Here is a 27,884-nt window from a genome sequence, read left to right as displayed (position 1 = left end):
TCATTAAAATGACCCAATTTCCTCCCGTTTGTAGCGCCCCGTCTGTCTCCATTCCAAACCAGTTGGGCCCGCCCCACACTTTGAGAAACGCCGATGTAGTCTGACATGTTTCTTGCCAACTGCACAACAAACATTTAGGAGTTAAAATGGCATTCTCTCACAAATATTGTGTAGTTTTTCCAACAGAATGTTAAGTGTAAAAACGTTTTTTAATCATTTTTGCAGTTGCCTGTAGGCCCTTGTGACCTATTTTCATGGGTTAATTCCCCAGAAAACTATAAACACTGTGGCAGTGTTTACACTATGAAAACATTGCTGTGTTTGTTTGGTCAGCAGCTCGAGCAACCAGACGCAACAACAACAACAACCAATAGCAAGAGTTTGGGGCAGTTTGTCTGACCAGTGGAAGAGAGGGGAGTGTACTCATCAGTTTATGCCATTCAGTGTGGTGTTCAGAAAACGCACACTTCATGTTTTAGTAAATGTTTGTTTCAGATTGTTATTGTGCGTCTTTGTTCTTGTAGTTTTGCAGCGTTAGATCAACAGCGATTCGGACTCCAAATACGCTCGTGTTAAATAAGGATGTCCACGTTGTTTACTTGGCAAGATAGCAAGGATGGTCTGTCTCGACCTATTTATGGAACATCATCAGATACGGGCGCTCATTGATGTGGATAGCATATGATCAAAAACACAGATCACTGATGGGATTAAAATGAGATGTGGAAGATGTTTACACGGTTTTACATCATTTTAAAGAAATACGTATGGAATAAATACACTTGTTTTATGTGTCTCAGCGTATATGCATATTATGTTTATTGATTTGGTCAGTTATTCATGCAGAACTTTGTTATGTTTTACTGCTTCATTAATGGAATCGTACCTGATTTTAAATGCAGTGGTCAGTAATGAAAGTGAACAGCCTTACTCTAAGGTGATGACATCTTCTTTGAGTTTTACAGTCAGCTGGACTTCAAAGTGAAAGTGAGATGTCATTCAATGATTACAGATTCACAACACGCACACACCGCAAATGAAGATATTTTGGGAAATGTCTCAGTGGATCTGTGTTCATGCAATGGAAGTTAATGAGGGTCAATGTTGTTCGGTTGCCAACATTCTTCAAAATATCTTCTTTTGCCGAAGACGGAAAGTCGTACGGGTTTGAAGAGAGAGTCAATTATGATTGTTTTTATTCATTTTTGGGTGAGCTATACCTTTATGAAGCATCACTGTTTTGTTGACTAGTGTAATATGGACGTTTGTATGTGTATACAAAGTTTGTCGATAGCAAAACTCTCTTTATTCCTGCACATTTTTCTTCTGTCTTGTCTTTTTGAATATATGGTTCTTATCTTAGTCGCATACCGCACATGTCTCACTGAAGATATGATCCGACACAAAACACCCGTAAGTGATATCATACACCAGGGAATTCATCTGGAACTTAAAAAGACTTTGTTGAAATCCGGGAATTTATAAACACGAGAAATGTAAACGACGACAATTTTAGAAAGCGACTCTCATTACGCCTCAAATAAAGCAGATAAGAGGATGTTTTTGAATTTCATGCATTTTTTGTCTTAGATTGCTCAGAATGACCCAGTGTTTAAATATGTAGATGCATTATTAAAACCGTGCATTTATTTGTTCAATTTGTTTGGGTACTTCTGTTTTTTTCTTGCATTATTCAATAATTGCACGTTTTTGCTGTACTATAGTAAGGTAGCAGATGGAAACGTAAGAGCAAACAATCCCCGGCGGTTGTTAACAACGAAGAAAGAATTCACAGTTGAACTGTCTAAATATTGTTGTTCTGCTAATGGCTTTTAATTCCTTCTCTATAGAGACAGACCGACACACACAAACATTTGCTCATGAAATCACAAGCGGTTGCCGCACCTTCACTATACAGTAGAAATAAAGATTGCTAAAAGTTACTTTTGGTCGATCTGTACGGTTTCACCTTTAATATCTCTTTGAATGGTGCTTCTATGGCATCTTTCTTATATTTGATTTATTGTAACTTTTTCCACGACTTCTTTGCAACATAAAAGCTTTTATGTGTACTGTAGCTTTAAAATCTTGCTTACAAAGTTTTGTGTACAAACTTTTGAATATGCAAAGTGGGTGTTTAATATTTATTATTCTAAATTGTTGAAGTTGTGTCATTAATTTAGTCAGATTTGCATTTTTAAGCAAATAAAATGTGTTGGAAACTGTTTAGTGTGTATTAAGCATTGCCATCACAGGTTTCTGTTGTGTGATGTCAGTACTGACAACTTTGTTTATTTATCGCTTGTATAATATTTAGACTTCTGTTAACATGTTGAATTTTTCCAATAACATACTAACTGGGAAACAATGTAAAGAAGTAATTCATGTTAATCGGTAGCTTTATTTCAGCAGAGCTCTTTCGCTCCCTTTAACTGTGATGAAATGGAACGATTTGTTCTTAATGTCGCTGTGGAAATCTGTGTGTGTTGTGAAGCCGGCTTATACGCAGCTCTCAGGGAAGGGTGTGAGAGACAGAAATTGGCCAAGACCCAAAGCACACATGCTAGAAGTTACCAGCGCCTCTGACTGGGTTAATAAACGTTATGTGTCAGGCCTATAGCTGACCATTATATCTGCACAGCCTACGATAGAAAAGATATTCAATCCTCTCTATAATGAAATCGAATTGCCGGAATGCAAAATGTGTATCATGCGTAGGGACTTGTGGCTCAGAAAACAAGACTTTTGAAGGTTAAGAGGTGAAATAAGCAACAACGAGCCACCTCGAAAAGTAGGTACAAATTCAGATTGCGTTGATATATATAATAATTCGTATCTAAATACATTAGATTGAAAGTTGTGCTGAGTGAAAAGGGGTACATTTGTGTCCATGAACACGAATCGATAGAATTTATTTCATTACTATGTTGCAAATGCCTGCGAGACTGTCATGTAAGGTGAGGTCATGTCAACTTTTAAACAACGTACCATAAATTCTGCTGGTTTTTTTAGGTACATTTACATTACATTTAGTCATTTAGCAGACGCTTTTATCCAAAGCGAATTATAATAAGCGATATCTCATAAAAGAGCTATAGTACATTAGGTGCTTATACAAAGGTAAATGCGCTTTATGTTCAGATACTGCAATGGTCGCCATTTCAGCTATACAGAAATGTATTTGTATAGGTTTTGGCCAGAGGAATGTTGTGGAACTAAATCCTTTACTAAGAAATTGAAAAATTAGTTTTTTAGGTTTATTACTTCAATATCTACAGGTTGTGATGGTGCTGAATGAAACGTGAGTGTAATTCAAAAGATTAGGGTCAGTTTTTGGGGAGATGTTGGTCATTTGAGATGAAGCTTCATTTCAGATTTCAGAGATTCAGGCAATGGATTTGTGTGCATCGTACCAGAAACCCAAAATCTAAAAACATTTGGTAATTGTGTTAGTATCACAGCGGGGTTCTGGATCAGGATAGAGAAAACCTTTTAGCCTTAAATGTTAAGAAAATCTGTTGAGACTGTAGATGAGTATAAGAAAATAACAGTACAGCGGGGTCATTGTGGGTTGCTGATATTAACAGGATTGACCTCTGTGAAAACAAACCAGAAACAATTCATTTAGTTCTTCACGGTTTAATACATCACATTTAGCGAAACGATTTCTTTAGACCGGAGGCTCTGTTTGCCTTTTAGAGAGATTGACCTTTCACCAAACTGTACCGCTTGCGTTTTTTCCTATTCTGGTTTGTGAACTGGAGATGTTGTATGGTATCGGTTATCTACATTTACATTTAGTCTTTTAGCAGACGCTTTTATCCAAAGCGACTTACAGATGAGGAAACATTGGAAGCAATTATATCTCTTTAGAAATATATATTTTAAATATGATTGTTATCGTATATTCAGTTTTCTTAATCATTGCAAGTTCGACCTGGTTTGTCCTTCACTGTATTTTATTTTATAGTTCATTGTCTTTGCAATTCATTGTTTGCTTCTACCTCATCTTTCTCAAAAGCAATAAACAAAAAAAAAGAATGCCAATGTACCAAAGTAGATCACAAGAGCATGAATTGATCCTTCAAAGTTTGAATAATAAGAACGAAAAGCAATGACCTGAAGCAAAGTTCTGGGGCGAATACAAATAAATATTGGTGCATGCTGTTCATTTACAGTAAATTATCGTTTTTCAAAACGATTGAATTGAAACTTATTCTGTGTTTGCTTGTTTAATACAAACTAAGATGGGAATCGAAATCGTTTTCTGAAGTAATCTAGAAAAGCTTTTGATTTTTTTATATTCAATCATGAACAACGGAAAATGCTTGCAGGTGATCTAAGAAGCCAACGAAACACAAAATGACATCAAGAGTTATTGCTATTAAACTGAAGGACCTTGGAAGACGCCGCAGAGGGCCACAGCTCCTCTAGACGTCACTTCATTAATCCTCACGACGGTAAATCTACGCTTGTTTCTGGGCACTGTCAGCACAGTCACTTGACTCCGACAGACAGGGAAATGACTTTATTGGGCGGATGTGCTGTTTGTCATGAACGCAGTGTGTGGCACAGCTGATTGACCTGCCAACTTACAAGAGTTTATAGTTGGAGGTGGTAAAGAGTATTTACAGTTACGGCTGACGCTTGAGTATCTTTGGCTATTTGTCTTTTGTGGATGAGGACACTTGAGCTGCCAAACGGCTTGTCAGCTGAAGATAAGAACTTAAGGGCTTGTCCACGTATATGTGTGGTTAATGAGGGCATTCATGTTTTACACAGAGAAACAGAAGTGGTGGTTTAGCTTCATTCCTCTAGTTCCTGTAGCATACACAATGCAAAAATGAAAGAAACAGGCATTGCATGTCAGTACAACTAAATGCAGTGTCATGTAGTTTATTCTTAGTTATGTAGTATATTATGTCTTGACTGTCTTGATTTAAATTTGTTCAAAAATGGAACGACAGTGGCATTGAATTTGTCATATCTTTTAGACAGAATGGCTTAAAGCGTTTATCCTTTTTCAGTTCTACGTCACAGTATTTTCAGGCCTGATGCTTTATTCACAGACTGCCAACATTGGATTGCATGAGATCATGAATATTTGTTTCATGGGTAGTCAGGCTTTAATATCTTTAATTATTGTGCACCCATCAGAGAGGCCAAAAACAGCCCACTCGGTAACACAGATAAATCTTGCAACCATTATGAAAGTATGCTATTCCTTCCAAACATTGAACCCTAATATGGCAAGTTAACTGGGAGAAGACCAGCATTTGTTGTGTTTTGGATTGCTGGCTTGCCAACACCGTTTAACCGTCTTGACCAGTGCCAGCTACCATAAACTAACCAGCATGCTAATTCATGTGGGTTTATAGTCTTTAACGCAGAACCCGGTGCGTTGCATTTTGGGACTTGGGAGATGTGTTATTTCCCGGACAGGTCTTGGCAATGTCACTGCTCAGAAAACAGTCAGCGGCCCCAATTCTCAAATGTTTGCTTCAGTTCCACAACAAGGTGACCAGTTTCCCAGTTGTGCAATAAGAGCCAGCGGGCTGTTGAATTGTGTTCTAAAATGTAAGATGCATTTAACCCTCTTGTTATTACCATTTAAAAAATATATCATTAATCAGTTTATCAAACGACATTTTTATGTTAGAAATGTAAAAGACAGACTTTGTAACAGTTGAATTGGATGCCCATCATTTCCCCACAGAGGTCCTTTTCAGCCAAGCATCTCATCCAAGCGGAGCAACTGTGGATCGGTGAAAGATGCTGTACATCAAATGTTGTCTCTTTGAGTAAAGTGTTCTGCCAGGTTCAACCTTCGATGCCTGTGAAATGTCCCTGGAGAAAATTGCTCAAGGTTTTTAAATCATTGTGTGCGGTTTATAAACTTTCTCATATTGCTGCTGTCCTTCTGAGACCTCGTATCTCCATATTTCGTGATTAATATTATTTTTGCCATAAATCATTATTATGAGTCATCCTTTATGTTTGTCAGGGGGTTTTGCAAATATTTAACTAAAGAAGATATTAAAGGGGCTTGTCAACTTTGACAACACAGTATTAAAAAGAACTGCGTTTTTCCTTATTACTTAAAAAACCAATTTGTACAACCAAGGTTTCGTAAGGACATGATATATCTCTTGCATTTAATAGAGAATACATATTGGATTTTGTACGGTCAGATTTAGGGGTACGGATTCGTTGTTGCTTTTTTCTAATGTGTGTTTTTGTACGATTCCCATCATTCAAATAAATATGAATTAGCCACCTCGTAAAATGTTGCACATTCTCCTAACTTCTATTTAAAAACTTTGCACTGATATTTTCTGACATTTTGCCTGTTGGTTGGATGGTTGTAAATGGGCATAAAGTTGTTAGGATTTGTTTGGACCTTAGCAAGCGCATAGCGTTGCTCCCCATTTATTGACAAGAATCGTATTTCATCTTATTCCTCGAGGAGGCGTGCTAGAGGAAGTTGTTTGCTTATCTAATATATTGAAGTATTTGCCCTCATAAGACAAACGGATGAGCAAAATTTCCCATGTGGCGTTTTTTGTGAGCCTAAAATGTGATGACATTGTGCTCTCTATTTGAGATCTTTTGTCTCGCTAGAGACCAGTGAGGTCAGGGATTCACTGAATACTCATCCCATTTACAGCATTTAGCAAAAATTAAGCAAAGCCATCATATGATTGTATATCACATCCATCAATTCTGCTAATGTGACTGAAATGTAATGAGGGGTATAATGGTTGACAGAAAACCACAAACATGACCTCCATTGGTTGTTATAGACAAAACTAAGAAGCTTTTCAGATTTTTCTTTTGAGAAGACCAGTTTTAGATGAGATCTTTGCTCAGATTTACCATGACCAACATTTCTCATTCAATTCTTCCAAGGCAAAATTATTCTCCTGTGTTTGGGTGATGACCTGTAATTCTGTGGCTGGAAGATGCTCGACTGTATCCGCTCATAATGGTTCGGTTAATCGGAACAACCGAAGCCACAAAAGACGCCTGATGCCAGAAAACAACAGGAAGTCATTATGAATTTAGTGCCTCAATCTGCAAAGTTCTGGAGATCTGTAAGTACTAAAGATGTTTTAAAGAGAAGACAGATCTGAGAAACAGATTCCCCCTTAATTTACAGAATCCGTACATCACGCACCACCGCTTCCAGGTCCAAATTCTCTATGACGCTACACACAATGCTAATACACACTCATGTTAAAGTTCCAAAAACCCCAGTCATAACCTTTCCCAGACAGCCAGTGAATCATTTTTAGGATTTATTACACTATTGATCTCGGAGAAGCCGTAAGCTTGGAGACTGTAGTGGACACCGTGAGTTTATTCCTTACGTAACTTAACAAGTGGATTCTCCATGCTGTCTAGGAAATGCAATTTTCGATATTATGGAGATGATATATTCAGTATATCTTATTGACTCCTTTGTAGCCTTTGGTTTGCATTCTAATCCAAACCATGTCTTTATTCACGTTTGATCCCGGAAAGCCTGCAGGAATGAAGGCAAATCAAATTCTGATGTTCCTTGATCACAGACCAGACTGTTCATGCATTATATTTTCCTGTGATACCACAATTGCCTATGGTGGAAAAACACAAGATTACTTGATGTGTGCAAGATGTGTATGAGATCTTAAAGGGAAAGTTCACCCAAATAATAGTATTGTCACCATTTACTCACGGAATGTTATTCCGTACGAAGAAAAGATATTTTAAAGAACGTTGTTAACCAAACAACATTGATCCACAATTAAATTTTTAATCGTGTTAGTGCACTGTCAATCAATGTTAACAGATACACTTTTTTGTATCATGTTTTACTCAATTCTGAAATGAACATGAGCGAAGATAAAAACAATGCTTTTGAGTTGGTCATTGTTATGTTCGCTAATGCGTTAACAAATACAACGAGTGTTCCCAAAACTTTTAATAATGTTTTGTTTGATTACCATGTGTAGTACCACAAACACCATGAATGAATTACGGTGTTTGGATGAGATCACAGTAAATATTCGTTTTGCAACCAATAAAAAACAAACGAACAAAGAAACAATTATTGCAATAGTTAAACCATGTTTCATTTTCATAAGGGTCTGAACCCGGTCCGAAAAAGAAACCCCAACCTGGTGTTAAAATGAAATTTTATGACCAAACGCTCTCCCAGATGCACAGATGATCATTTACAGTGCTTTTGTGCTCTCTTATAGATGTAATGTGTGTGTTACATTTAAATGAGAAAACACAATTAACCATGACACAAATTGATATACCTGAAAAACTTACCTGTGATCTGTCATATCCCGTCAGGCTTGGGTTAAGCGCAGACCTTAATTGAATAAATCCTCTTGGTCATCTTATGAAACACTTATTGTGACTTTTGTGCATAACCGTAAGATATAAAAACAACTAGAAAACATCTTGGTAAACAATTATTTTGAGCCTGGTTGTTCAAGAACCTGAAGTATGATAATATTATTTTCCTGTCTATTCAGGTGGTGAGGAGGTGGAGGATGACAACGACGAAGAAGAGGATGCCAAAATACCCCTTGCAGATAAGTTGGCCACAAGTCCAAGAGAAAAAACTCTGTTCTCCTTTCAGGAACAGAGCCCTGAATCCAAAGAGACAGACTCTATGGGTAAAATGTATTACATTTCACATGTCAGATTACCACCTTGTCCACCACATTTCATTCTACTGTATTGTACTCAACCACCTTTGTCTTGCTTTCTTCTAGCCTCCAGCTTACTGAAATGTGAATTGTGTGGTGCTACCTTCGAGACACGTCGTGGTTTGTCTAGCCATGCCCGCTCTCACCTCCGCCAGCTAGGCATTGGTATGTCTGAGAACAGTGGGGCACCTATTGACCTCCTCCGCCAGATCACTAAAGAACGTGCCATGGATGCACGTTTCACTGGTACTCCTCCTTCCAAGGGATCACCTAAGATGCCCCAGCATCATGCCCTGACTATACCCAGCCCTACAAAAGATATTGAAACCGAAGAGGACAACAAGCCTACTGTCTCGTTCTGCGCGCGACCATGTGTTAAAGTTTCCTCTTCCCCTGCCGCTTCCTCTGCGGCCGGCTCGTTGCCTTCATCTCCATTTGTAAAGTCGCGCTCGCCTTCCCCGGTGCTGAGAAAAGCTCCCATCTCTTCCCTGCTTCCTGCGTCTTCCCCGCTGCGATCCCAGGAACACAAAACATTGGGAAAGAACAAAGCCACAAACCTCTCCAGTCCCAACAAACCGTTTTGGGCACCGCAAGACACGGATGCACCTTTGAATCTAAGTAAGAAAACATTTATGGTTAAAATTGATGGGCGGGTGGGTGTATTTGTGTATGTTGCTTTTATTAGCCCCTCGGGTTGGATTAAACCTTTAAGGTATTTATTGGAAATTAATTTGATTTTGGTGACTCTCTTTTCTAGCAATGGAGATGGACTCCAAAGACATTATTTGCCAGTTGTGTGGTGCTTGGTTTGAAACAAGGAAAGGCCTCTCAAGTCATGCTCGGGCCCACTTGCGCCATTTCGGAATCGAGTACTCGGAATCCAAAGGCTCCCCCATCGACTTACTCAACCGCTTCATCCTAACGGATGACTTTAAGCACAAAGCTAATTCTTTTCTCTCCGATGCTCCTGGAGACCTCAGGTCTCATAAGACCAGCGTGGCTTCCCCTTTACCCTCCACCTCTTCTGCTAAAATGCCTCTCGCCTCTAGTCTTATCCTATTCAAAACGACTCCAATGAAGACCAACATCGGCTCCAAAGCTACCTCGCCATCTGCCCACCTCTTAGGGCCACCTTCAAAGAAGCTGAAACCTTCCTCTGTTCAGGTTCTTCGTTTCGGTGGCGGAGATGCGATGCCCTTCCCTATAGGTAACAACTTTTTGGTTTCCTTGCATTTTGTAAATTGCGTCCTCAGTGTGTTAAAGGGAGAGTTCACCCAAAAGTAAAAATTGTGTCGTCTTTTGTATATGACACTTTCTGCTGTTTATCACACAAATATATTTTAGGAAATGTCTGAGGGGTTTTGTGTTCACACAATGAAAGTCAATAGGCGCCACTGCTGTTTGGTTACCAACCTTTCTTATCGTCAAGTATAGTCAGCTTTATTGATATAGCGCTTTTCACAATTTTCATTGTTACAAAGCAGCTGTACAAGAAAACATTGACTACAAGCTAAACATATAAGGTTATGCAAGTCAAAACACAGGTCAAATATCAGACAGACTAAATTCCTAAATGCAGTGTTAATGAAATAAAACTATAAAATTCTAGCAGCCCCCTGGCTAGGCAAACAGTGCAAAACAGTATGCAAACGGTGGTGAGGAGCCCAAAACTCCATTGGAGGAGAAAAAAACCTCAGAGGGAAACCAGGCCTAACCAGGGGATTAACAATTGACTTCCACTGTATGGACGTGTATTCTTCTATCCGAGAAATGTGTGTTAATGGCAGAACATTTAAAGAATTGAGATATTAAAGAGCCATTTAGACCATCAGACGTTGTCTTCAAAGTTCTATGTATGACTAGCTTTGATCTTTGTATTATTCTTCCCTGAAGGAATTTATCAGAATGTATAAATATAGAACAGTATTCGGCATTGACAATCTGGGATTATGATAAGCCTGATATTTAAAGGATATGATGCAAACGTAACCAACCTTTCCAACGGACATGGACTGGTATTTGTTATGTCTTTCAGATTAGTGCCAAAAGAATGCTGTTTAGGAATGGAAGTCAGTACCAAAAACAGTAACGTTACAGTGTCAGAGCTACTGCTCGACTCTAAACTAACTACTTACATTTGGTTTTTATAGTTTTAGTTGCTTCGAGAGCCACGAAGCATTCTCTAGAGGTGCAAAAAGTACAAAATTTACAAGCCCTGTCAGTACCTCTTACATCTGAACAGAAATTGTTCTTTTACAGCCATAAAGAAATGAAAAATGAGCACCTTTCACATTTTCTTTTGTGTAATTTATCCTTGTTTCTTCCCCAGTGTCCTTCCGTCTGGAATGTTTCTAGCTCTTATATCCCAGACCTGTCAAATCCAAGACTTTAATGCAAATTCTGCCCCGGCTGCCGCCGTGACCTCTTCGATCAACTTCTAGCTGTGATGTTAAAAGTCAGCAGTGAAAATGTGAGACATGTGCACTTTCCATCTCATGGAACACAGATGAATTTACTATCAATCTTATTGACCCTAAACGCTCAGGTCCTCATCTTTCCCACAAGAGCTTCTCGTACATCTGATGTCCAAAACTGATGCGCATTCGTAGAGACCTACCCAAACTGCGCGCGCTCACGTCCACCTCCGCCCTCAATCCAAAATGCACGAGCCCATTTAACGCCAAATAAATCAGACCAAACTATCGCAACGCTTAGGTGGTCGATTTAGGCATGTCTGCAGTTGAGCATCATTGAGCGAGCGCGTACTTGTCTCCTTTAAGAGAGCGTGTCCTGCGCTATAAATACAGCAGCGCGCGCGGATCACCGGCCAGTGGACGAGCAATAAAACCCGAGATCGACGCGTCTCTGTTACCGCAGCGTTCACAGTTTTTTCGGACTATACGTAATGCAGTCGTATTAAAACAAAGCTCGTATTCTGAATAATAGTAGTGATCGCACTTTTCTGGAAAGACACTCCAAAATCGGAAATATAACAAGTTTATTTCTGCATGTGATGTAAGTGAAGATGCTGTTTAGATGGAGTGACCAAGATGTGGATTATTTAAAATGCAGGTCAGATGGTGAGTTTTTCTTTTTGCTTATTATCCTATTTAAGAAAAAAAGCTCTCTCTCTGTCTCTCTCTCTCTCTCTCTCTCTCTCTCTGCGTTGTTTTCTAAATGCAACCTAGATTGCCTTTTTGTCATTTGCAGATTGCCTAAATGGCTTTTTAAAGACACAGATTAAAAAAGATGAGAGGTAAAAGCTTGAATGTTTGTGAAGATGTAAGTAGCTGATCTGACCCTCTCTACATTTACTTTGGTGTATAGTCAGGCTGCTTATATGCTTGGTTCCATCAAAAGTTGTGAATCTGAGGTTGCCTGCCAAAACATTTTGAAGTGTCCTTATATATTGCACACATATGTTTTTTCAATCATATTCAAGCAGTTGTTCCTGGCAATTACCGTGTTTTGGTCAATGGTCAGAAGTGTTGAAATTTGTGCTGCGCTTTTTGCTTTCTCATGTACCCGGGAGGAAATTGTGAAAAACAATGTTTCTATTCACTCAGTCTGCCAACTTTCTTAAAGGCGTGTCAGTATATATACACGCCAGAAGGCTTGTAATTTATCTCAACGGATTTTAGTGTTTAAACAAAACTAAATAAATAAAAGTATAAAAACAAGAAGGATGACATGACTTGCTTGATACTTTAACAGATCGGCCATGAATTCTTGTTTCATGATGCATTTATGAATACTGCTGACTGCTTTGCTTATAAATCCAAATAACAATCAAACAATCCTCGGGATAAATGCACATTGGTTTTGATCAGAGTGGTTATTTAAATCACTCTTTTTTCTTTTCTCTTCAGGTATGTATCTCAGAGGTTAATGGTCCTCATCCCATAGCCTGGAGATGTTAGCTATCCATCAATGCAACTCTTCAGCTCTGGATGCGGGAGAGCCCCTCGCCAATCAGATGCAGAACTTATCTGGTGTGGAACCAGTGCGATGCAAGGAAAACCTGACCACCCACACAACCAGCCCGACGGTGGCTGCCCTGTCCATGACACTGGGCATCGTGTCCAACATCATAGCTCTCATCATACTGGCCAAAGCTTACGCCCGCCTGCGCAAACGTTCCAAAGCCACCTTTCTTCTTTTTGCCAGTTCCCTAGTGGCCACGGACCTTGCCGGTCACGTTATCCCTGGCTTCCTGGTTATGAGCCTCTACATGGGTGACACTGGGCCTTGTAATTCCCAAACCGATTCCACCTGCACTTTTTTAGGTGGAAGTATGGTGTTCTTCGGTCTGTGCCCGCTCTTTCTCGGGTGTATAATGGCAGCTGAGCGCTGCATGGGCGTGACACGGCCTCTTTTGCATGCCCGAGTTGTATGCACTGCGTACACCAAGATGCTGTTGGTGATGATATGGTTATTGGCATTGTTTGTAGCAATTCTGCCATCATTTAATTTGGGCAGATATACCTACCAGTACCCAATGACATGGTGCTTTATTAAGGTGTTTAATAAGGACCCAGCGATCTCAGATGACAAGGACACGGCCATCACAGACGTGATTTTTGTGCTGCTCTTCTCTGGACTAGGACTGGCGTCTCTTGCCGTGGCATTTATATGCAACACAATCAGCGGCGTGACTCTGGTCATTGCCCGGCTCCGCAGGAAGACAGGCCACCAGAGGTCAACTCATTCACATGATATTGAGATGGTGGCACAGCTGGTGGGCATTATGGTCACTTCTTGTATCTGCTGGAGCCCTCTGCTGGTGAGTATGAGGATTACAGCTTAACAGGGTAAAGACAATTGACGTGATGGCACTTATTACAACAGTACAGTTATTATAATGATATAAACCATTTTCTTGTTATTATAATGGTTACATATTATATAGGCATTTGAAGTTTCACTATTATTTTTTGAATATAATAATAATAGAAAATGTTTTATTGATGATAATTAATAATAATTGAATAATTCATAATATTATAATTTTGTTTCATAATAAATCTTAATTAGGTACCAAAATATATCTAATATAGAAATATAGAGAGAACTTAAATATATGATTTACTTATATTATATACAAAATAACTCAAATATAAATATTAGTTTTTTAAATTATGAAACTGTGAAGTATTGGATAAGGAAATTGTATTATAAAGTAAATAAAACAGATCAATGAAACTGGTTTATAATAAATGTTAAAACATATTCAAAAAGACGATAATCGAGGTCTCACAATAAAAGCTATTAAGTACAATTAAGATATTGTGTAATATGTTAGCATTATTTGACTTTGCCTACCAAGAATATATCTTTGTAATGCTAATTAAAAAAAGGTCAAAGCTAATAATATCTTGCTTTAGGTGCATGAATGTAACATGGTACTGACTAAATGACTCTTCTTTTGTATAGGTCTTTGGACTAATGTCAGTCATCCGCTCATACAGTGGTTCTATGAAGGACGAGTGTGATTTACAGACCTACAAAAGTTTAATGGTACTAGGAGTGCGTCTCGCTGCCTTTAACCAGATCCTGGACCCTTGGGTCTACATTCTCCTACGTCGGGCCGTCCTAAGGAAGATCTACCGCTTAACCACAGGCCGCAATGACCGCAGGGGAAGCACATTCCGGCGCTGGGAGATTACCTCCTTGCAGAACTCAGTGAAAAAGGCCATTAATCTGAATTGATGGGGTGTGTGATTAAGGTCTGCCACATGGAAAGGACAAGGAGATGGACAAATATTTGGACAAATGCTACCATATGTTTGCACTGCAGTATTACTGAAAGAAGAAGAATGGATACACTGAAGAAGCATACTGGATACTTGATCAACCACAGAGACGTCAAACATGCTAATGGATCCTTTCTGCTAAATAAAATGTGAAATGAGAGTTTGACATGCTCTCTCGATGTCTTCTTCATTAATATAAACATGTGAATTGTGAGTAAGTGAAGGACTGTAATTATAATGGCCAGTCAAACTACATTTCATGACAATGATTCAAGTTTTAGATGTAAGTTTCAATGTAGATAAAAGGATGGAAAATATCCAAATAAATCAGGGGTCGAAATAAATGTTGTTTGTACCTAGCTGTATGTTTTAATAGTGGCTCATGTGCAAGTTGCGCATTTGAATCCGTCGGTCGTTGTGAAGTGATCTCTTCATCCAAAGCTTTTTTTAGATCCAGGCTATTTTAATTCGAATGTTTATTTCAGCTGTGCTGTTTTCAGCAGTTATACAGGTCAAATATCGACAAATGTTAAGTGTACATATTACAGACATGTAAAAGCAGAGCTTATATAAGATCGACTTTAGTATGGTTTCAGTGTTCATCTTTGTGTATATTTGCATTTTCCTTAATTATTTGTGATCGTGAAAAGTAAAGTCGACCTAAAAATGCGCAAAAGTCTCTCTTTATCTGTCTGCCAATGCAAACATTTCAAACACGCAACACAATGATGGTTGCATCACGAATAATGCAACCATGCAAAGTATAGCATAATTATGCATTTAAACTTTACGCATGCCAATTGTTTATTCACTCACAAATTGATTCTTCCCATATGAATGAGTTTTTGCTCCAGTGACAATATAAATGTTCAAATCGTAAATGCAGCGAAAGTGTTTTATTGTGTTAAAGCATCGCACCGCCCCCTAGCGATTGATCCTACGCCTTACACTCTACACGACTCATACCGGAGAAGGTTAATGTGCACGCAAAAACTTGATCACATGTCGTAAAATAAATGGCTTTAAACCGAAAGCATTCATAAAAGTGTCCGTGGTCCTTCAAACAGATAGAAAGGCCGTTTTATTTATGCGTCTAGTTTAACATGCGCCGGGACACGCCTCATCTGCCTGATAGCAACGCACGTTGATCCTATTGGTCTCCTTAGACCACGTGACGTTCGAAAGCGTTTCTCACGCTGATTCTCAACAGCGGCAGCGGTTGGCCTCATCTTTGTCGCTGAACCGGTGAGTGAATCATAAATATATCACATTCTAGGCGTTTGAAACGAGGATATATCGGTTGGGTTCTTCACGTTTATCGTCAATACAGTCCTGTATCGAAAGGTGTTCGACGCAAACCGCACATACGTATATATGTGCAGCAAACGCGACGGCTAACGGCTAGCATGCTAGCACGTCATAGATTTGAGCATAAGAGCGACAGTTCGGGATTCACTTGACGGGTTTTCTACGTTTTCGATTACGTAAATCGCGTGCATTTGTCTAATGTCTCGTTTTCTTCGGAAATTGACATTTGCCTTTATCCCGTTTGGAGGAAGGGTCACGACCATTTTACGTTTAATTTTAAAACGTTGTCTTAAAATCTCGAAAGCTCCAGAGTTGCTTTGAAATATTTTTCGAAACGGATTTAACATCAATGCAAAATGCACTGTTCGGTGTTTATGTTGAATGTGCTGTTTTACGAAGGTACGTCGTGTTTCAGCGCGTCGATGAGCAAATGACCCCATTGTCTGACTGCGTTAAAATGGCCGCACGGCTGTTGTCTGTACAGACCCGTTTTCTTTTGTTTTTGTTGTTGTGCAACAGCTTTAAATGTTATATTCATTTGAGTATATCGTTCCATTAAATGCCTATTTCGTTTCATTGTAATGGCATTGTTTAGAGAAACGGGAAAGTGTTTATTTAGATGCTTTGCATGAACTTCATCTGAAGAAATAGGTGTATTGTTGTAAACAATGTTTGGTTGTTTATTTGTTATGGTTGGTGCGATGTCTATTTACGATTTTATGCCTTCCATGATTGTATTTTGTTACAGTTTGACCAAGACAGCATTAGACCAACCACATTCAACGGTTAACGTTAGACAAACACTGCCAAACTGAAGAACCCTTTCATAGCAGATATGGTAAAGTATACAAAGTCAAAATCTATGTTGATTCGTGCAAACTGCACAAATGCTTATAACATAAAACTTGTTAGTCGTGTCTGCTGATAAAACACATTACGTCTTATTTAAATTGATTTCCACGTTTTGTTTGTGTGAAGCCGCCTCCTATCCGTCATCGCTCAATGCGCATCTTCGTCAATGATGACCGCCACGTGATGGCCAAGCACTCGGCCATTTATCCCACCCAAGAGGAGCTGGAGGGGGTGCAGAATATGGTTTCCCACACCGAACGGGCTCTCAAGGCTGTCTCCGATTGGCTGGATGAGCAGGAGAAGGGAACTGCCAAAACAAACACAGTTGATTCAGATGAAGACGGAGAGAAAGAGATGTAAGTGAGGATCCAATAAAATGGTATGTAGATCGCTAAAGTTGTCAGTAATTTAAAAAAGGTATTTGAATTTGTTGCAGCGAACCCAAATCTTTGGATCAGCCCACCCGTTCTCTGCGTGGAGTAATGCGCGTTGGGCTTGTCGCTAAAGGTCTCCTTCTGAAGGGAGATGTTGACCTGGAGCTGGTGCTGTTGTGCAAAGACAAACCCACCATCAACCTGCTGAAGAAGGTTGCAGAGAATCTAGATGAGCAACTTAAGGTACTATACTGCTTGATCAACAGAATCCACGGTTGAGGTTAAAGTCCTTACTAGTTTTTCCGTCAAGTCCCACTAAATCATCTCTACATCATATCTTGGGCAGCTCATCACTGAGGAGAAATACGATGTCAAGCCATATGTCCACGAAGCCACCATTGTCATCAAGAACTCCAAAGAACCACCGCTGACGTTGACCATTCATCTGACGTCACCCCTCGTAAGAGAGGAGCTGGAGAAGCAAGCCGCTGGAGGTAGAGTTTGATCCCGCACGCCTTACATCTCTCTTAACCACCCCCCACCCTACAGACAGGAAGTGCAGATGGGATGGACTCAGGCAGGGATATTGTTTATTGGGCCTTCAATGGAGCTTTGGGGATATTGTCTACAAAATAGCCATGTAACACTGATTGCTATGCTTACTGCCACCTGAAGTCTCACAGTTCCATGCAGGGTGATGTTTAGTTTTGATGGCCCAATATACAGTAAAAAAAAAGTGATGGGAGAAGCAGAAAAACATGGCCCAAGTATTTTAAAAGGAGTTTAATGAAGGCTTACTGAGAATTAGGAAACAAAAATCACAAACCTTGTTTGCATGTGTTCATATAATGACAGAATGGAACAGTTTGCATTGCAGCAAAAATGAGAAGCAAAAACATTGTCGAGTTCTGGCTCTTAGTCGCCAGAACTTCTTGCCTGTGCCTTTAAACAGCTGGAAGCAGGGGTTATAGATAATGCTAGACATTTGGGCACAATGCAAACACTGTATGCAGGGTGCTTGATAATATATATTGTCAAAGTCATTTAGTGAATCTAAATGTATATTAGACAGAGGGCGAGTTTTTAAGTCAACATGAAATAAAAATCGACCTGGCCATATTGTGCACACTGTTTTAAACTACAATTCTTCTCTGATGATGTCATATAGGCCGTGTGTCCTATTAGTAAATGTTAACCAGTATTTCAAATGATTGTATGGGTTGCAAATTACATTTCATGTTGACTTTAAATCAGAGGCCAAATCAAGAACACACATTTTCCGTGTCGGACAAGAACCGTACTGAAATCAATATTTTCGGTGAAGGCTGGAAGCCTAGCCCTATCTGTGACCCCGCGGTTCATGACACCTGCCTCAGGACATCCTAAGCCATCAGTTTTGCTGCAGTGTGGACTCGTTTGAATAATACCTTTTGTGTATCTGACTACTGCTGACTGTGGTTCAAAATCTGATTCTCTCTGTCAAGCCTTCTAGTTTGTCAATTTTAGGGACGCTGGACCTTTGACCAACTGGACACTCTCTGTCTCGGAAGGGGCAAGGCAGTGCACCCAAAGCAAAACGGGGCGAGGAGGAGGGGTTTCCCCATTATACATGAAAGCAGATCTTTTTTGCCCTTTCTTAATTTAGTTAGTAGCCTGATTAAAAAAACTCAAACTCTCCTGTTAAAATATACTTCATCTAAAATTTCCGCATATGCACCTGCATGCTTCAAAAAAACGTTCTCATGCAGTGATGGCTTACTTCCTGCCCAGATCTGAACTTTGTTCACACCGATCTCGTTGTTTTTTAGCACCGGGTGGGTTGTTTATGTTGGTTTGTTAAGCGTGGGGGAGTTCCCCCTCCTCTCCCCTCCACACTGCCTTTGGTGGGGTTATCTGCCTCCTCTCCCCCTGGCCGTGAGACAGAAAAACACCCTTGGTCAAACTGTACATTGTCTTCTTATTCCACCTGCCAATAGAAACGCTATCAGTCAACGATCCCCCGGAGTCTCTGGACAGGCAGAAATGCCTGACTGCATTGGCGTCTCTCCGCCACGCCAAGTGGTTCCAGGTTTGCATCTTGTCTTTATTTGTCTTCAAGTAGTCTAGTTTCTTTTGTTCAGTTTTTTGTGTTAACGCTATTTCATTCTGTACTTTTTCAGTTTTGTGGATTTTTCAGTGTTTCGGTGTAAAATGTGATATTCTTGCCAAATGGGTTTAAATTGCCTTGCGGAGAGCATTTTTGTCAAAGTTTACTTGCCTCTTCTTGGCCAATTTAAGTGCACAGTTAATCTTCGTCTGGATCTTTGCGAGTGTACCATTTAGATTTACTGCTATTTGCAACAAATTTGATGCCACCTTAGCAAGCTTCGTACGGGTTTGCCTTTGTCACGGCTCTGTGCCAAAAAGAAATTGCACCTTTCTGCCCACAAAGTACATCATGATAGAGAAAGTTTGCATACATTTATTTTATCCTTTATTTATTCCCGTGTTGTTCAGAAACTGTATATGACACTTTCTTCTGTGGAACTCAAAAGAAGATATTTAGTTAAATGTCTCTGTAGTTTTGTGTTCACACAAAGGCATTTGAGTCCAGTGTTGTATCCTCTTTTGTGTTCTGCGGAAGAAGGTAAGTCAAACAGGTTTGGAATAACATGAGGATGAGTAAATTATGGCAGAGGTTTCGAAGCTTATGCTTATTTTATAAATGCAGCTGCAGCATTCAGATTAAAGTCAATATCTTATTTGCTTTTGTCCGGAATTTTCTGTTTATTTCCTGAGATGATGCATTTAATGTATTTAAAAAATATATATGACTTAGGAAGGTGCTTAACCAAGCAGTTTGCTCTTTGTAACCACTTTCTTCATGTTGCTAATAACACGTTATTCTGTGTCAATGTTTTGTGTGAGTTTTGCTTTGGTGTTGTGCCACATTATGAGTCCATGAGATAAACTGGTGGGCCTTCCTCCTTGTGTCTCCAGGCCAGGGCTAATGGACTGCGCTCCTGTGTGATTGTCATCCGTATATTGAGGGACTTGTGCGTTCGAGTTCCCACCTGGGCTCCTCTCAGTGGATGGGTGAGTCCCAAAGACTTGTGTCGACCTTTGTTATTTCTGTGGCATGAAAGCATTTATGTAATGTCTCTTGTTTCTTGAAGCCCTTGGAGCTGTTGTGCGAGAAAGCGATTGGGACCGGAAACCGGCCAATGGGAGCCGGAGAAGCTCTTCGTAGAGTTCTGGAATGTCTTGGATCCGGAATCCTCATGGCAGGTCAGAGTGAGTATTGGACCAAATACTGAATACGCTGAATATGATTGGATGTATGATTTTATTCCAACAAGGATGTTGCCTTTTAAATTCCCTAAAAGCTTTTTAATTATAGAATATAGAAAGATGTTTCTGACATGTTCGGATGTCTGTGTCTGCTTTAAGGTGGTGCAGGCATCTGTGACCCTTGTGAAAAGGAACTAACTGATGCCATTGGTCACATGGATGGCCAGCAACGAGAGGACATTACACAGAGCGCTCAGGTTTGATTCACATTTGCGGTTTATATGACGTGATGTTGTCTGGGATTTTATACGACATATTTTGTGTTTGATTGACAGCATGCCTTGAGGCTTTCTGCTTTCGGACAGTTGCACAAGGTGCTTGGCATGGACCCGCTCCCCTCAAAAATGCCCAGAAAACCAAGGAGCGAAACCATTATAGACTACACGGGTAAAATAAATACATATATACAGTATATAATATTTCACTTCTGTGTTTCTCAATCTAATTTTGTTGTAGATGATATGTACATAAACGCATTACATTTGCAAAGAACATTTTAAGGGAAATACTCAAAGAAACGGTGTCTGAAGAATTTTTAAGTCATAATTTTAATAAATAAGTTGTGCTTATGATACCATTAATGAGAAGGCAGAAAAATAAGGAGTTATTGGCTTCTAAAAGATACAATTGGTTAAAAGCAGGATAAAAATAAGAACACATTTGGGTACCTAGATATTTATTTTGGAGAGGGAGAATTTTCACAACTATTTCTGTGATCTTTTATCATGCAGTTCAGATCCCACCCAGCGTGACCTACGTACCCCCCATGAAACGCCCCATAGAGGAGGAGACGACAGACGAGAAGAATCAAAACAAAAAGAAAAAGAAAATACAGAAGAAATGTAAATGTCACGCCTGTTCTACTCATTGATGGATCTATTTTTGCACATCATAAACATTTTTTTCGACCCTGTAGCTCCAGACGAGAAGGCTGAACCTTCACTGGCCATGAACGCCTTGATGCGTCTGAACCAGCTGAAGCCAGGGCTGCTGTATAAACTCATCTCTCAGACCGGTCCCGTTCACGTGCCGGTCTTCACCATGTCCGTGGAGGTGGACGGGAAGACCTTCGAAGCCTCAGGCCCATCCAAACGCGCCGCCAAGCTACACGTAGCTGTCAAAGTAAGAAACCCTGATGTGTTTAAAGTTAGATTTTTTTTCAGCCATACCAGAAGCTAAATACATCTCAAATGTAATGCTCTAGGTTTTGCAAGATATGGGTCTTCCCACGGGAGTGGAGCAGAAGATTGCTGAACTGGTGAAACAAGAGGAACCGCAGATGACCACAGAGCAACCAGAGACTGAACCACCACCAGTGACCCAAATGGAGCCGGAACCAGAACCAACCAATACAGAGAACAGTAATGATGAGGTAGTAAAATACATCAAATTCATAGAATGCGGCTTTATTCTTAAATTGTCGTTTTTGGTCGCATATGTTGGCACAACGTCCTTAAAAAGTGTAAACTAAATCTATCCCTGAAAAAAATCTCTGGGGAACGTTAAAGCATGTTTCTCTGGGTCTCTCAGAGCGCTCGGCAGCAGGGTCCTATCCTCACCAAACACGGAAAGAATCCGGTGATGGAGCTGAACGAGAAACGGAGAGGACTGAAGTACGAGCTCATCTCTGAAACGGGAGGAAGCCACGACAAACGCTTCGTCATGGAGGTGACTCGTGTAACCGTCAACCTATTAATTCGGTACTGTTGTTTCTTCCTGCCTAAACATGTCATTCCTGTCTGATTTAGGTGGAAATCGACGGTCAGAAGTTTCAAGGTAGCGGTTCTAATAAAAAGGTGGCGAAGGCTTATGCTGCATTAGCGGCACTGGAGAAGCTCTTTCCAGAAGGCTCCAACTCGGAAGCAAAAAAGAAAATGCCTCCAATGGTACAGCTCTTCTGTTGATCAGATCTGTTTTATCGATGTTAGGAGTTTGCTCGGAAGAGACGTTGTAATCTGTGTTTGATTTGCTTTCTTTAGCACACTGGTTTTGGGATGATGAGTGGGCCACCCGGTGACCTGGGAGCCAATCCCCGGGGCAGAGGAAGAGGACGTGGCAGGGGGCGGGGTCGAGGATTTAACAACGGTGGTGGATTTAACCAAGGTACTTATGACAGCCCAAACCATTCAAATGGACTCCTTTCTGTTTGTCTGTCTATCCTTTGTGTTCCTTTCCGTCTGTCATTTTGTACATGTGCGGACACACATTCCTGTTCTTACTTTACATAATTCAGTGCTCATATTCTTCACTTAATCTTTTCTTAGATCAGATTTGTTGATATTGTTCTTTCTAATATGGTTTCAGGTGGATATGGAGCATATGGCTATGGGGGCAATGCTAACTCCGGCTACAGTAAGTGTTTTTATCACTAGGGGTGTGGATGTCCTATAGTCTCCATTGTCGTCATTGTCATGTCAATTTTATTTCCTAAATGTTCTTTAAGAGTTCAGAATATAATCTTGCTTTGAAAATGTGACTTCTGGCTCTAGTTAAACTGGTTTTAGCTCCTCTTTTATACATTTGATGAACATAGATCTGCATCTTTGCTTTGTCTATCTTCCTTTTGATTTCTCTGCTTTGTTGAGCCATGGGACGCAAACTTTCCTCGGCGAAAAACGAGAAACGTTTCCAACATTCCAACGCCATTTTCTGAGGAAAGACTTTCTTGAGGGTGACCGGAGCAGAGAAATCTAAAAAAACCAAAACAATCTTTGATATCTGATTGACGCTCTTAAATCATGCCCATCGACGTGGTCGTGGCATGCCAAATCAGTGATAACACAGAAGAGATCTAATTCTGTGCTTCTCTGCTCTGTTTCATCCTATAGGTGACTTTGTCTCAGACTCCTATGGCTACCAAGAATTTGCAACATAAACCAGCCAATATTTTCAATAAGCATGCGAAATAAAACGAACACTTGGTTGTCCCACATTACGAGTTTTACTTGACGTATCGCCCGCAATCTCACCTCAAAAAAAAAAACTGCGCCCCACGATCACCTAACACTGTGGATGCGAATGGGACTGTGCTGCCTTCAGTTGCTGTGGAAATCAAGGATAGTTTGTCATGGTTTTGCCCATTGACCTCTTTCTGCCACTCTGATTGGCTGTTGGTTGAATGTTGGCAGACTGAAATGTGCATCAATGCACTTCTGAATCTTCACTGAAGTCTCTGTATGAGTTCTGTTGTGTTTTTCTTGAATTGTTACTTTCTTGAACTACATTTTATTAGTCTGTTCATTGCCATGTCATTGTTTTGAAAATGTGTTTTGTAATTGTGCTTAATTACATTGTTTGCAAAGAACGGGTTTGTTAACTAACAGCGAGGGGGGTAAGCACAGATTTTGTATTATTAATTTGGTGAACCAATGAACTATTTGCTCCATTTGTATTTTTTATACTTTTGCGTTATTCATAGAATTCAGATCATTGTAAAAAATTTTAATCTGCGTGTCATGAATGGTCTGAAGGCAGTCTAGGGGTCTTCTATGATTTGTAAGGCCTTTTTGCTCGCATTGCAAATTGCATCAGCTTCATTCTTACAAAGCTCTTAGAGTACACCTATTTAACATCCCTTGGAGTGGAAAACCAAGTCATGTTTTGCTGATCTGTTTCTGAATCCGATAGGATACTTTTTCATTGATGATAACCTCAAAATGTGAATTGGCCTGTGGTGTTAATAAAACATGTTTATCAGACACGAGACATTTCGAATATTGAAGGATAAATCAGCTGCACGTGGATATCAGCAGTGTTTGAATGTTGATAACAGTATTTGTATTTAAAGGGACAGTTCACCCAAAAATGAAAAGTCTTTCATTTACACGCCCTCATACATTCCAGACCTATATGACTTTCTTCTGAACACAAAAATCAAGGCTGTTAAGGTTTATACTGTAAACGTCTATACTTTTTGTTCAATTTCAATGCAAACAGGTTGACAGTAGGACGTGTGATCTTTTGAACATACGGTTATTGACATAAATGGCATCATGGAAGGTTTTGTCATTTCCATCATCATGTGGAAATGTATATTTTCTACCAAGATTCAATGTACAGCAAAAATGTTTTTAGCCTCTTGATGAATGAAAAGCTATTAAAACTGTCTGACTCTGTCAACGCCTCAAGGTGTGTGATGTATAAACGATAACAGTGCCAATGCTGTGGTTTAAATATTTTCAGAGCCATCTAAGTTATTTTTATGTCCCGCTGCAGATTTCTATAATAACGGCGGTTCTAACGGTGGTTCGGGTCCTGGACCGACAGGACCGGGCACAAACGCATCTTCTGGAGCACCAGCGGGACCTGCTGGCTTCAGTTCATATTTCCAGAACGATGGAGGCTTCTCGTCCCCTCCTTCAACACCCAAAGTAGCTCCTAAGAAGCCGCCCATGCTCCAGAACACGAGGACTCAAGGATCCGGAGCGGGTCAGGGAGGGTCCTTCGGTCAGTTCGGCCAGGGCTTCGCGCAGGCCAAGAAAAACTTCGGCCAGTCTCAAGGTGGAAACTTCAATTACAGCACGGCTTATCCATCGCAGGTGACCGGAGGGCAGGACTACGGCTATGAAGGTGAGAAAAACGTAGGGATTTTAAGATGGTTCGCTATTGGTGTGTTCATACAGATTGTGACTGACAAATTTGTCTTGTAGGTTACAGCAACCCATCAAGCTTTGGTTCACAGCAGGGTGGTTCAAACCAGAGTTTCGGTGGTAATGCCGGCCCGTACAACAGTGGATCAGCAGGATACGGTCGAGGAGATGGCAGTATGAACTACCAGTACAGATAAACTGAACGTCTTTTGTGATGGGTGGCGATTGAGCGTCAACCCTTGTCTCTCTTTTCATTCTAGAGTTCTCAATCTTTGGCTCTGATCACGATCAGACCACCTTGGACTTTAAAAAAACAAATGGCAGTGTCTTTAAACTTTGTGCAGAATAGTGTGTTTCTGTTTCTTTAAGTTAAGAGTTCTTTGAACCTGTGAACTCCCCCAAACTGCTGTCCGAAGCAAAGCATGTGAAGACCTGATGTTAGATATTCAGCTGCAACATCCACACCTGATTTTAACCATTCTGACTTGTAAAAATGTGTTCGTCCCGAGCTGTAAATCTTTAGTTTTTTAGTTTTTTTTCTTTCCTCCAGCTGACCAGCAACATTTCAGTACCGTGATTGTTGGCTTTTCTTTTAAATTAAGAGTGCACATGTGATGTTATGTTTTAAGTGGTTGTGATTGTGAATGTTGTCGCGTGTCAGGTCGGTGTAGCGTTCGGCTTTTTTTGGGGACGGGGACCTTTTTATTTTCTGCTGAACATGGTTGAAGAATGTGTGGTGTTTGTAATAAAGGATTTTATTTTGGAGGATCTCTGATGTTTGGTGTTCATGAATGCAGTCACGTGAAGGTTTCGTCAGAATCATGTTTTTTAGTCTTTCCAGTTTGAGTCCAACCTGCTGAATAGGTTTTTAAAGTTTATTTTCGAATAAATATAACATGATAGGTATGCCGTTTAGGATGAGCAGGAGTGTAATAAAAGTGAATGAAAATTATGTTTATTCAACATTTGTTTAATCCTTTGGTACATGGATTATTACAATTACATTTCCAAGTAATTATTTGACCAAAAATGCCAAAATAGTTCTTTTGTTTCACATCCAATAGCTTCAGTTTGATGTAGAATCGGTTTAATGATGCTCTTAGCGATAGAAGAGCAGCACGGCTGATTCAGTCATTTCTTTAGATGCATTTTTTGTCTTGTCGGAGGTCCACTGAAGAGCTGTGAAGTCTCCACAATGAAGAGGCTCCCGAAAATATCCTCCGCCACCGATACAATACTGCAAAACATAATCTTATGTCAGTTTGAGAACTTAATAATATCGTGTTCGTTGATGTCATGAATAAAGCTTTACTCACATGTTGTGAATCACATCCAGTGGGTTTAACTCCAGAGCACATGGCCATGGCTGATTTATCAGCGTTAAATACTCTAAAGGTGACGTAACCAGACTCGAAGTCTCCTGAGATGGATAAAAACCTCAAATAAATGACCTCAGACTTATTTATTTCTTTGTTATCCTTGATAATGCTTTCCTGGGTTTATACCTCTTAAAGACGATCCATACATGTCTTTATTTGATTCCTTGTCTCCAGTATCATAGACTACCGGACTGCTGGGTCCCATATCAGTCTTACAGTCACCTGCTTCATACTTCACAGGGTATTTCTGTCCAAACAAAAACAGATAATAAATAATATAAACCGTAATTTCCTAATCTTTATAGAAACAATGCTGTTCATCCAAATATTTAGATGCCATTCACTGTTATAATTATCTATCTATTTTTCGTTTTTATGTCAATTGTGGTTCAAGTTTGAACCAATATTGTAATGTGCTTTTGTTGATCTGTTATTCATGTTTTACTTTTAAATAATACAACAACAGAATTGTGTCATTTACCTGAAACAAGTGGTACAGGTTTCCACCATGCTCATTAAAAAAGTGGCTTTCTGTGTGATAGCGAAGGATCGCAGCGGTCGTCCAGTCTTTCAACACTTTATTATTCGGAACGTGCCACACTGCCACGTCCTGTGCGTGAATGTCATAGTACCCAGGATTCTGTAGAACGTCAAATCAAATGTTATTTATAACATCATGTCAATCCAGGTCCAGTAACTGCGAAGTGTCATGTGATTATCATCACCTTATAATCGTCACCTGTCGAACCCTCTGCCGTTCCAAACGTTACAGTGTTTGCCCACGTTCCCTCTCCCTCCGGCTTGTGATGGTCATTGCCCTGCTGACTCGACCAACGGTCACCGTATGTGCACGCCCCATGGATGTTGTTCTCGTGCACACTGGCTACAAGCGTCCAGCCTCCCCCGGCTGTGGTCATATCACAGAACGTCTGGTACACTGAACCGCTCTCTGTTGTCAGGAAGTATATGCCATCTAAAGAGAAATAAAAAAACAGAAAGTGTAATAGTTAAGGTTTTCACTACATAATGAACCATCAACTGTTAAACAGTTGTGCTTTATTTCAGTAGGATTAAATGATTCCCATCCGCCAGATAGTATCTCTCCAAAACCGTGAGACCATTCTATCCCATTAAAGCCATTAGATGTGCTGGTTTGTCAGAGCACTTACCCCCGGAAGCACCATATTTCTCTTTAATATCCAGGCAGCTCCGGGCGAGGGTCCTTAACCGGGCGTGATACTTGCCTAATTCTGGGTTTACATACGTGCCGTTTATAATAATGGGTTTTGGGGTCACATTTCCCAAAACATGAAGCCCTGCAGACAGAAGTTTGGACATGTCAAGACTAAACAGTGTTTAGCAATAAAAAAATGTAGCCCTAGATTTACATTGTAGAGAAAATACTACAGAACATACCAGTGTGCAAAAAGCACATCAGAAAGAAAACAAAGTGCAGCATCTTGGCGTTTTAGCTCGAGTCGTGGCTGTTGAGTGCCGTCCATCCAGACTGTGTTTATCCATCCCAGCTTATATTTGAGAAAAAGTGGATTTGTTGGGCAACAAAGTCAACGTGTTTCATAAACTTCAGGGGAAT

The 27,884-nt window shown here is 40.0% G+C and overlaps 4 protein-coding genes across 12 annotated transcripts in view; 3 read left to right on the top strand and 1 right to left on the bottom strand.

The window, feature by feature from the left end:
- ptger1b (prostaglandin E receptor 1b (subtype EP1)) overlaps nucleotides 1–15,497 on the top strand; it is a 21,613-nt gene extending 6,116 nt beyond the window's left edge. Inside the window, exons 1-3 of one of the 3 annotated variants that reach the window (XM_079456981.1) lie at nucleotides 11,397–11,785; nucleotides 12,575–13,488; nucleotides 14,139–15,497. In XM_079456981.1, the coding sequence (XP_079313107.1) occupies nucleotides 12,619–13,488; nucleotides 14,139–14,414 (1,146 nt within the window). In that variant the 5' untranslated portion in view covers nucleotides 11,397–11,785; nucleotides 12,575–12,618 and the 3' untranslated portion in view covers nucleotides 14,415–15,497. Of the gene's footprint in view, nucleotides 1–11,396; nucleotides 11,786–12,574; nucleotides 13,489–14,138 lie in introns of those variants that run through there. The other 2 variants (XM_079456982.1, XM_079456983.1) reach the window with 2 other exon arrangements.
- Nucleotides 8,424–12,594, top strand: LOC306894872 (protein Wiz-like; the record flags this gene model as incomplete). The annotated part of the gene is made up of 4 exons (XM_079457710.1): nucleotides 8,424–8,672; nucleotides 8,772–9,323; nucleotides 9,463–9,912; nucleotides 12,575–12,594. The coding sequence occupies exons 1-4, from the start codon at nucleotides 8,669–8,671 to the stop codon at nucleotides 12,592–12,594; spliced, it is 1,026 nt and encodes a 341-aa protein (XP_079313836.1). The 5' UTR covers nucleotides 8,424–8,668.
- ilf3b (interleukin enhancer binding factor 3b) lies at nucleotides 15,349–25,681 on the top strand. Of its 7 annotated transcripts, none has more exons than XR_013786693.1 (19): nucleotides 15,349–15,703; nucleotides 16,515–16,604; nucleotides 16,745–16,974; nucleotides 17,055–17,235; nucleotides 17,339–17,486; nucleotides 18,969–19,060; nucleotides 19,972–20,067; nucleotides 20,148–20,265; nucleotides 20,422–20,519; nucleotides 20,598–20,709; nucleotides 21,054–21,164; nucleotides 21,239–21,444; nucleotides 21,527–21,694; nucleotides 21,865–21,990; nucleotides 22,071–22,208; nucleotides 22,302–22,425; nucleotides 22,627–22,674; nucleotides 23,151–24,891; nucleotides 24,972–25,681. XR_013786693.1 is itself a non-coding variant. In XM_079456980.1 (19 exons), exons 2-19 carry the CDS (start codon nucleotides 16,602–16,604, stop codon nucleotides 25,106–25,108), a joined length of 2,490 nt encoding a protein of 829 aa, XP_079313106.1. In that variant the 5' UTR covers nucleotides 15,349–15,703; nucleotides 16,515–16,601; the 3' UTR covers nucleotides 25,109–25,681. The 7 variants fall into 7 exon arrangements, 4 of the variants coding, with proteins under 4 accessions (XP_079313106.1, XP_079313103.1, XP_079313105.1 ...); XR_013786694.1 differs by having other exon boundaries at nucleotides 21,853–21,990; XM_079456980.1 differs by having other exon boundaries at nucleotides 24,538–24,891.
- On the bottom strand, nucleotides 25,656–27,884 carry itln3 (intelectin 3). The gene is made up of 7 exons (XM_079456984.1): nucleotides 27,707–27,884; nucleotides 27,460–27,606; nucleotides 27,016–27,263; nucleotides 26,772–26,930; nucleotides 26,417–26,537; nucleotides 26,228–26,331; nucleotides 25,656–26,148 (listed from the first exon to the last, which is right to left on the bottom strand). Exons 1-7 carry the CDS (start codon nucleotides 27,747–27,749, stop codon nucleotides 26,011–26,013), a joined length of 960 nt encoding a protein of 319 aa, XP_079313110.1. The 5' UTR covers nucleotides 27,750–27,884; the 3' UTR covers nucleotides 25,656–26,010.

This window comes from Barbatula barbatula, assembly GCF_947034865.1.
Source record: "Barbatula barbatula genome assembly, chromosome: 5".
Taxonomy (NCBI): Eukaryota; Metazoa; Chordata; class Actinopteri; order Cypriniformes; family Nemacheilidae; genus Barbatula; species Barbatula barbatula.
Note: the sequence above shows the minus strand (reverse complement) of the source record. Positions and strands in the feature narration are given on the sequence as shown.

What these genes read in the sequence shown, in the direction of transcription:
- itln3 (XM_079456984.1), bottom strand. Translation starts at nt 27,749, where the DNA reads ATGCTGCACTTTGTTTTCTTTCTGATGTGCTTTTTGCACACTG. An exon ending in GAAATATGGTGCTTCCGGGG is followed by an intron (nt 27,264 to 27,459) that starts GTAAGTGCTCTG and finishes ATTTCTCTTTAG; the next exon opens with ATGGCATATACTTCCTGACA. An exon ending in CGACAGGTGACGATTATAAG is followed by an intron (nt 26,931 to 27,015) that starts GTGATGATAATC and finishes GACGTTCTACAG; the next exon opens with AATCCTGGGTACTATGACAT.
- ilf3b (XM_079456977.1), top strand. An exon ending in GCCACGCCAAGTGGTTCCAG is followed by an intron (nt 19,061 to 19,971) that starts GTTTGCATCTTG and finishes TTGTGTCTCCAG; the next exon opens with GCCAGGGCTAATGGACTGCG. An exon ending in GGGCTCCTCTCAGTGGATGG is followed by an intron (nt 20,068 to 20,147) that starts GTGAGTCCCAAA and finishes TGTTTCTTGAAG; the next exon opens with CCCTTGGAGCTGTTGTGCGA.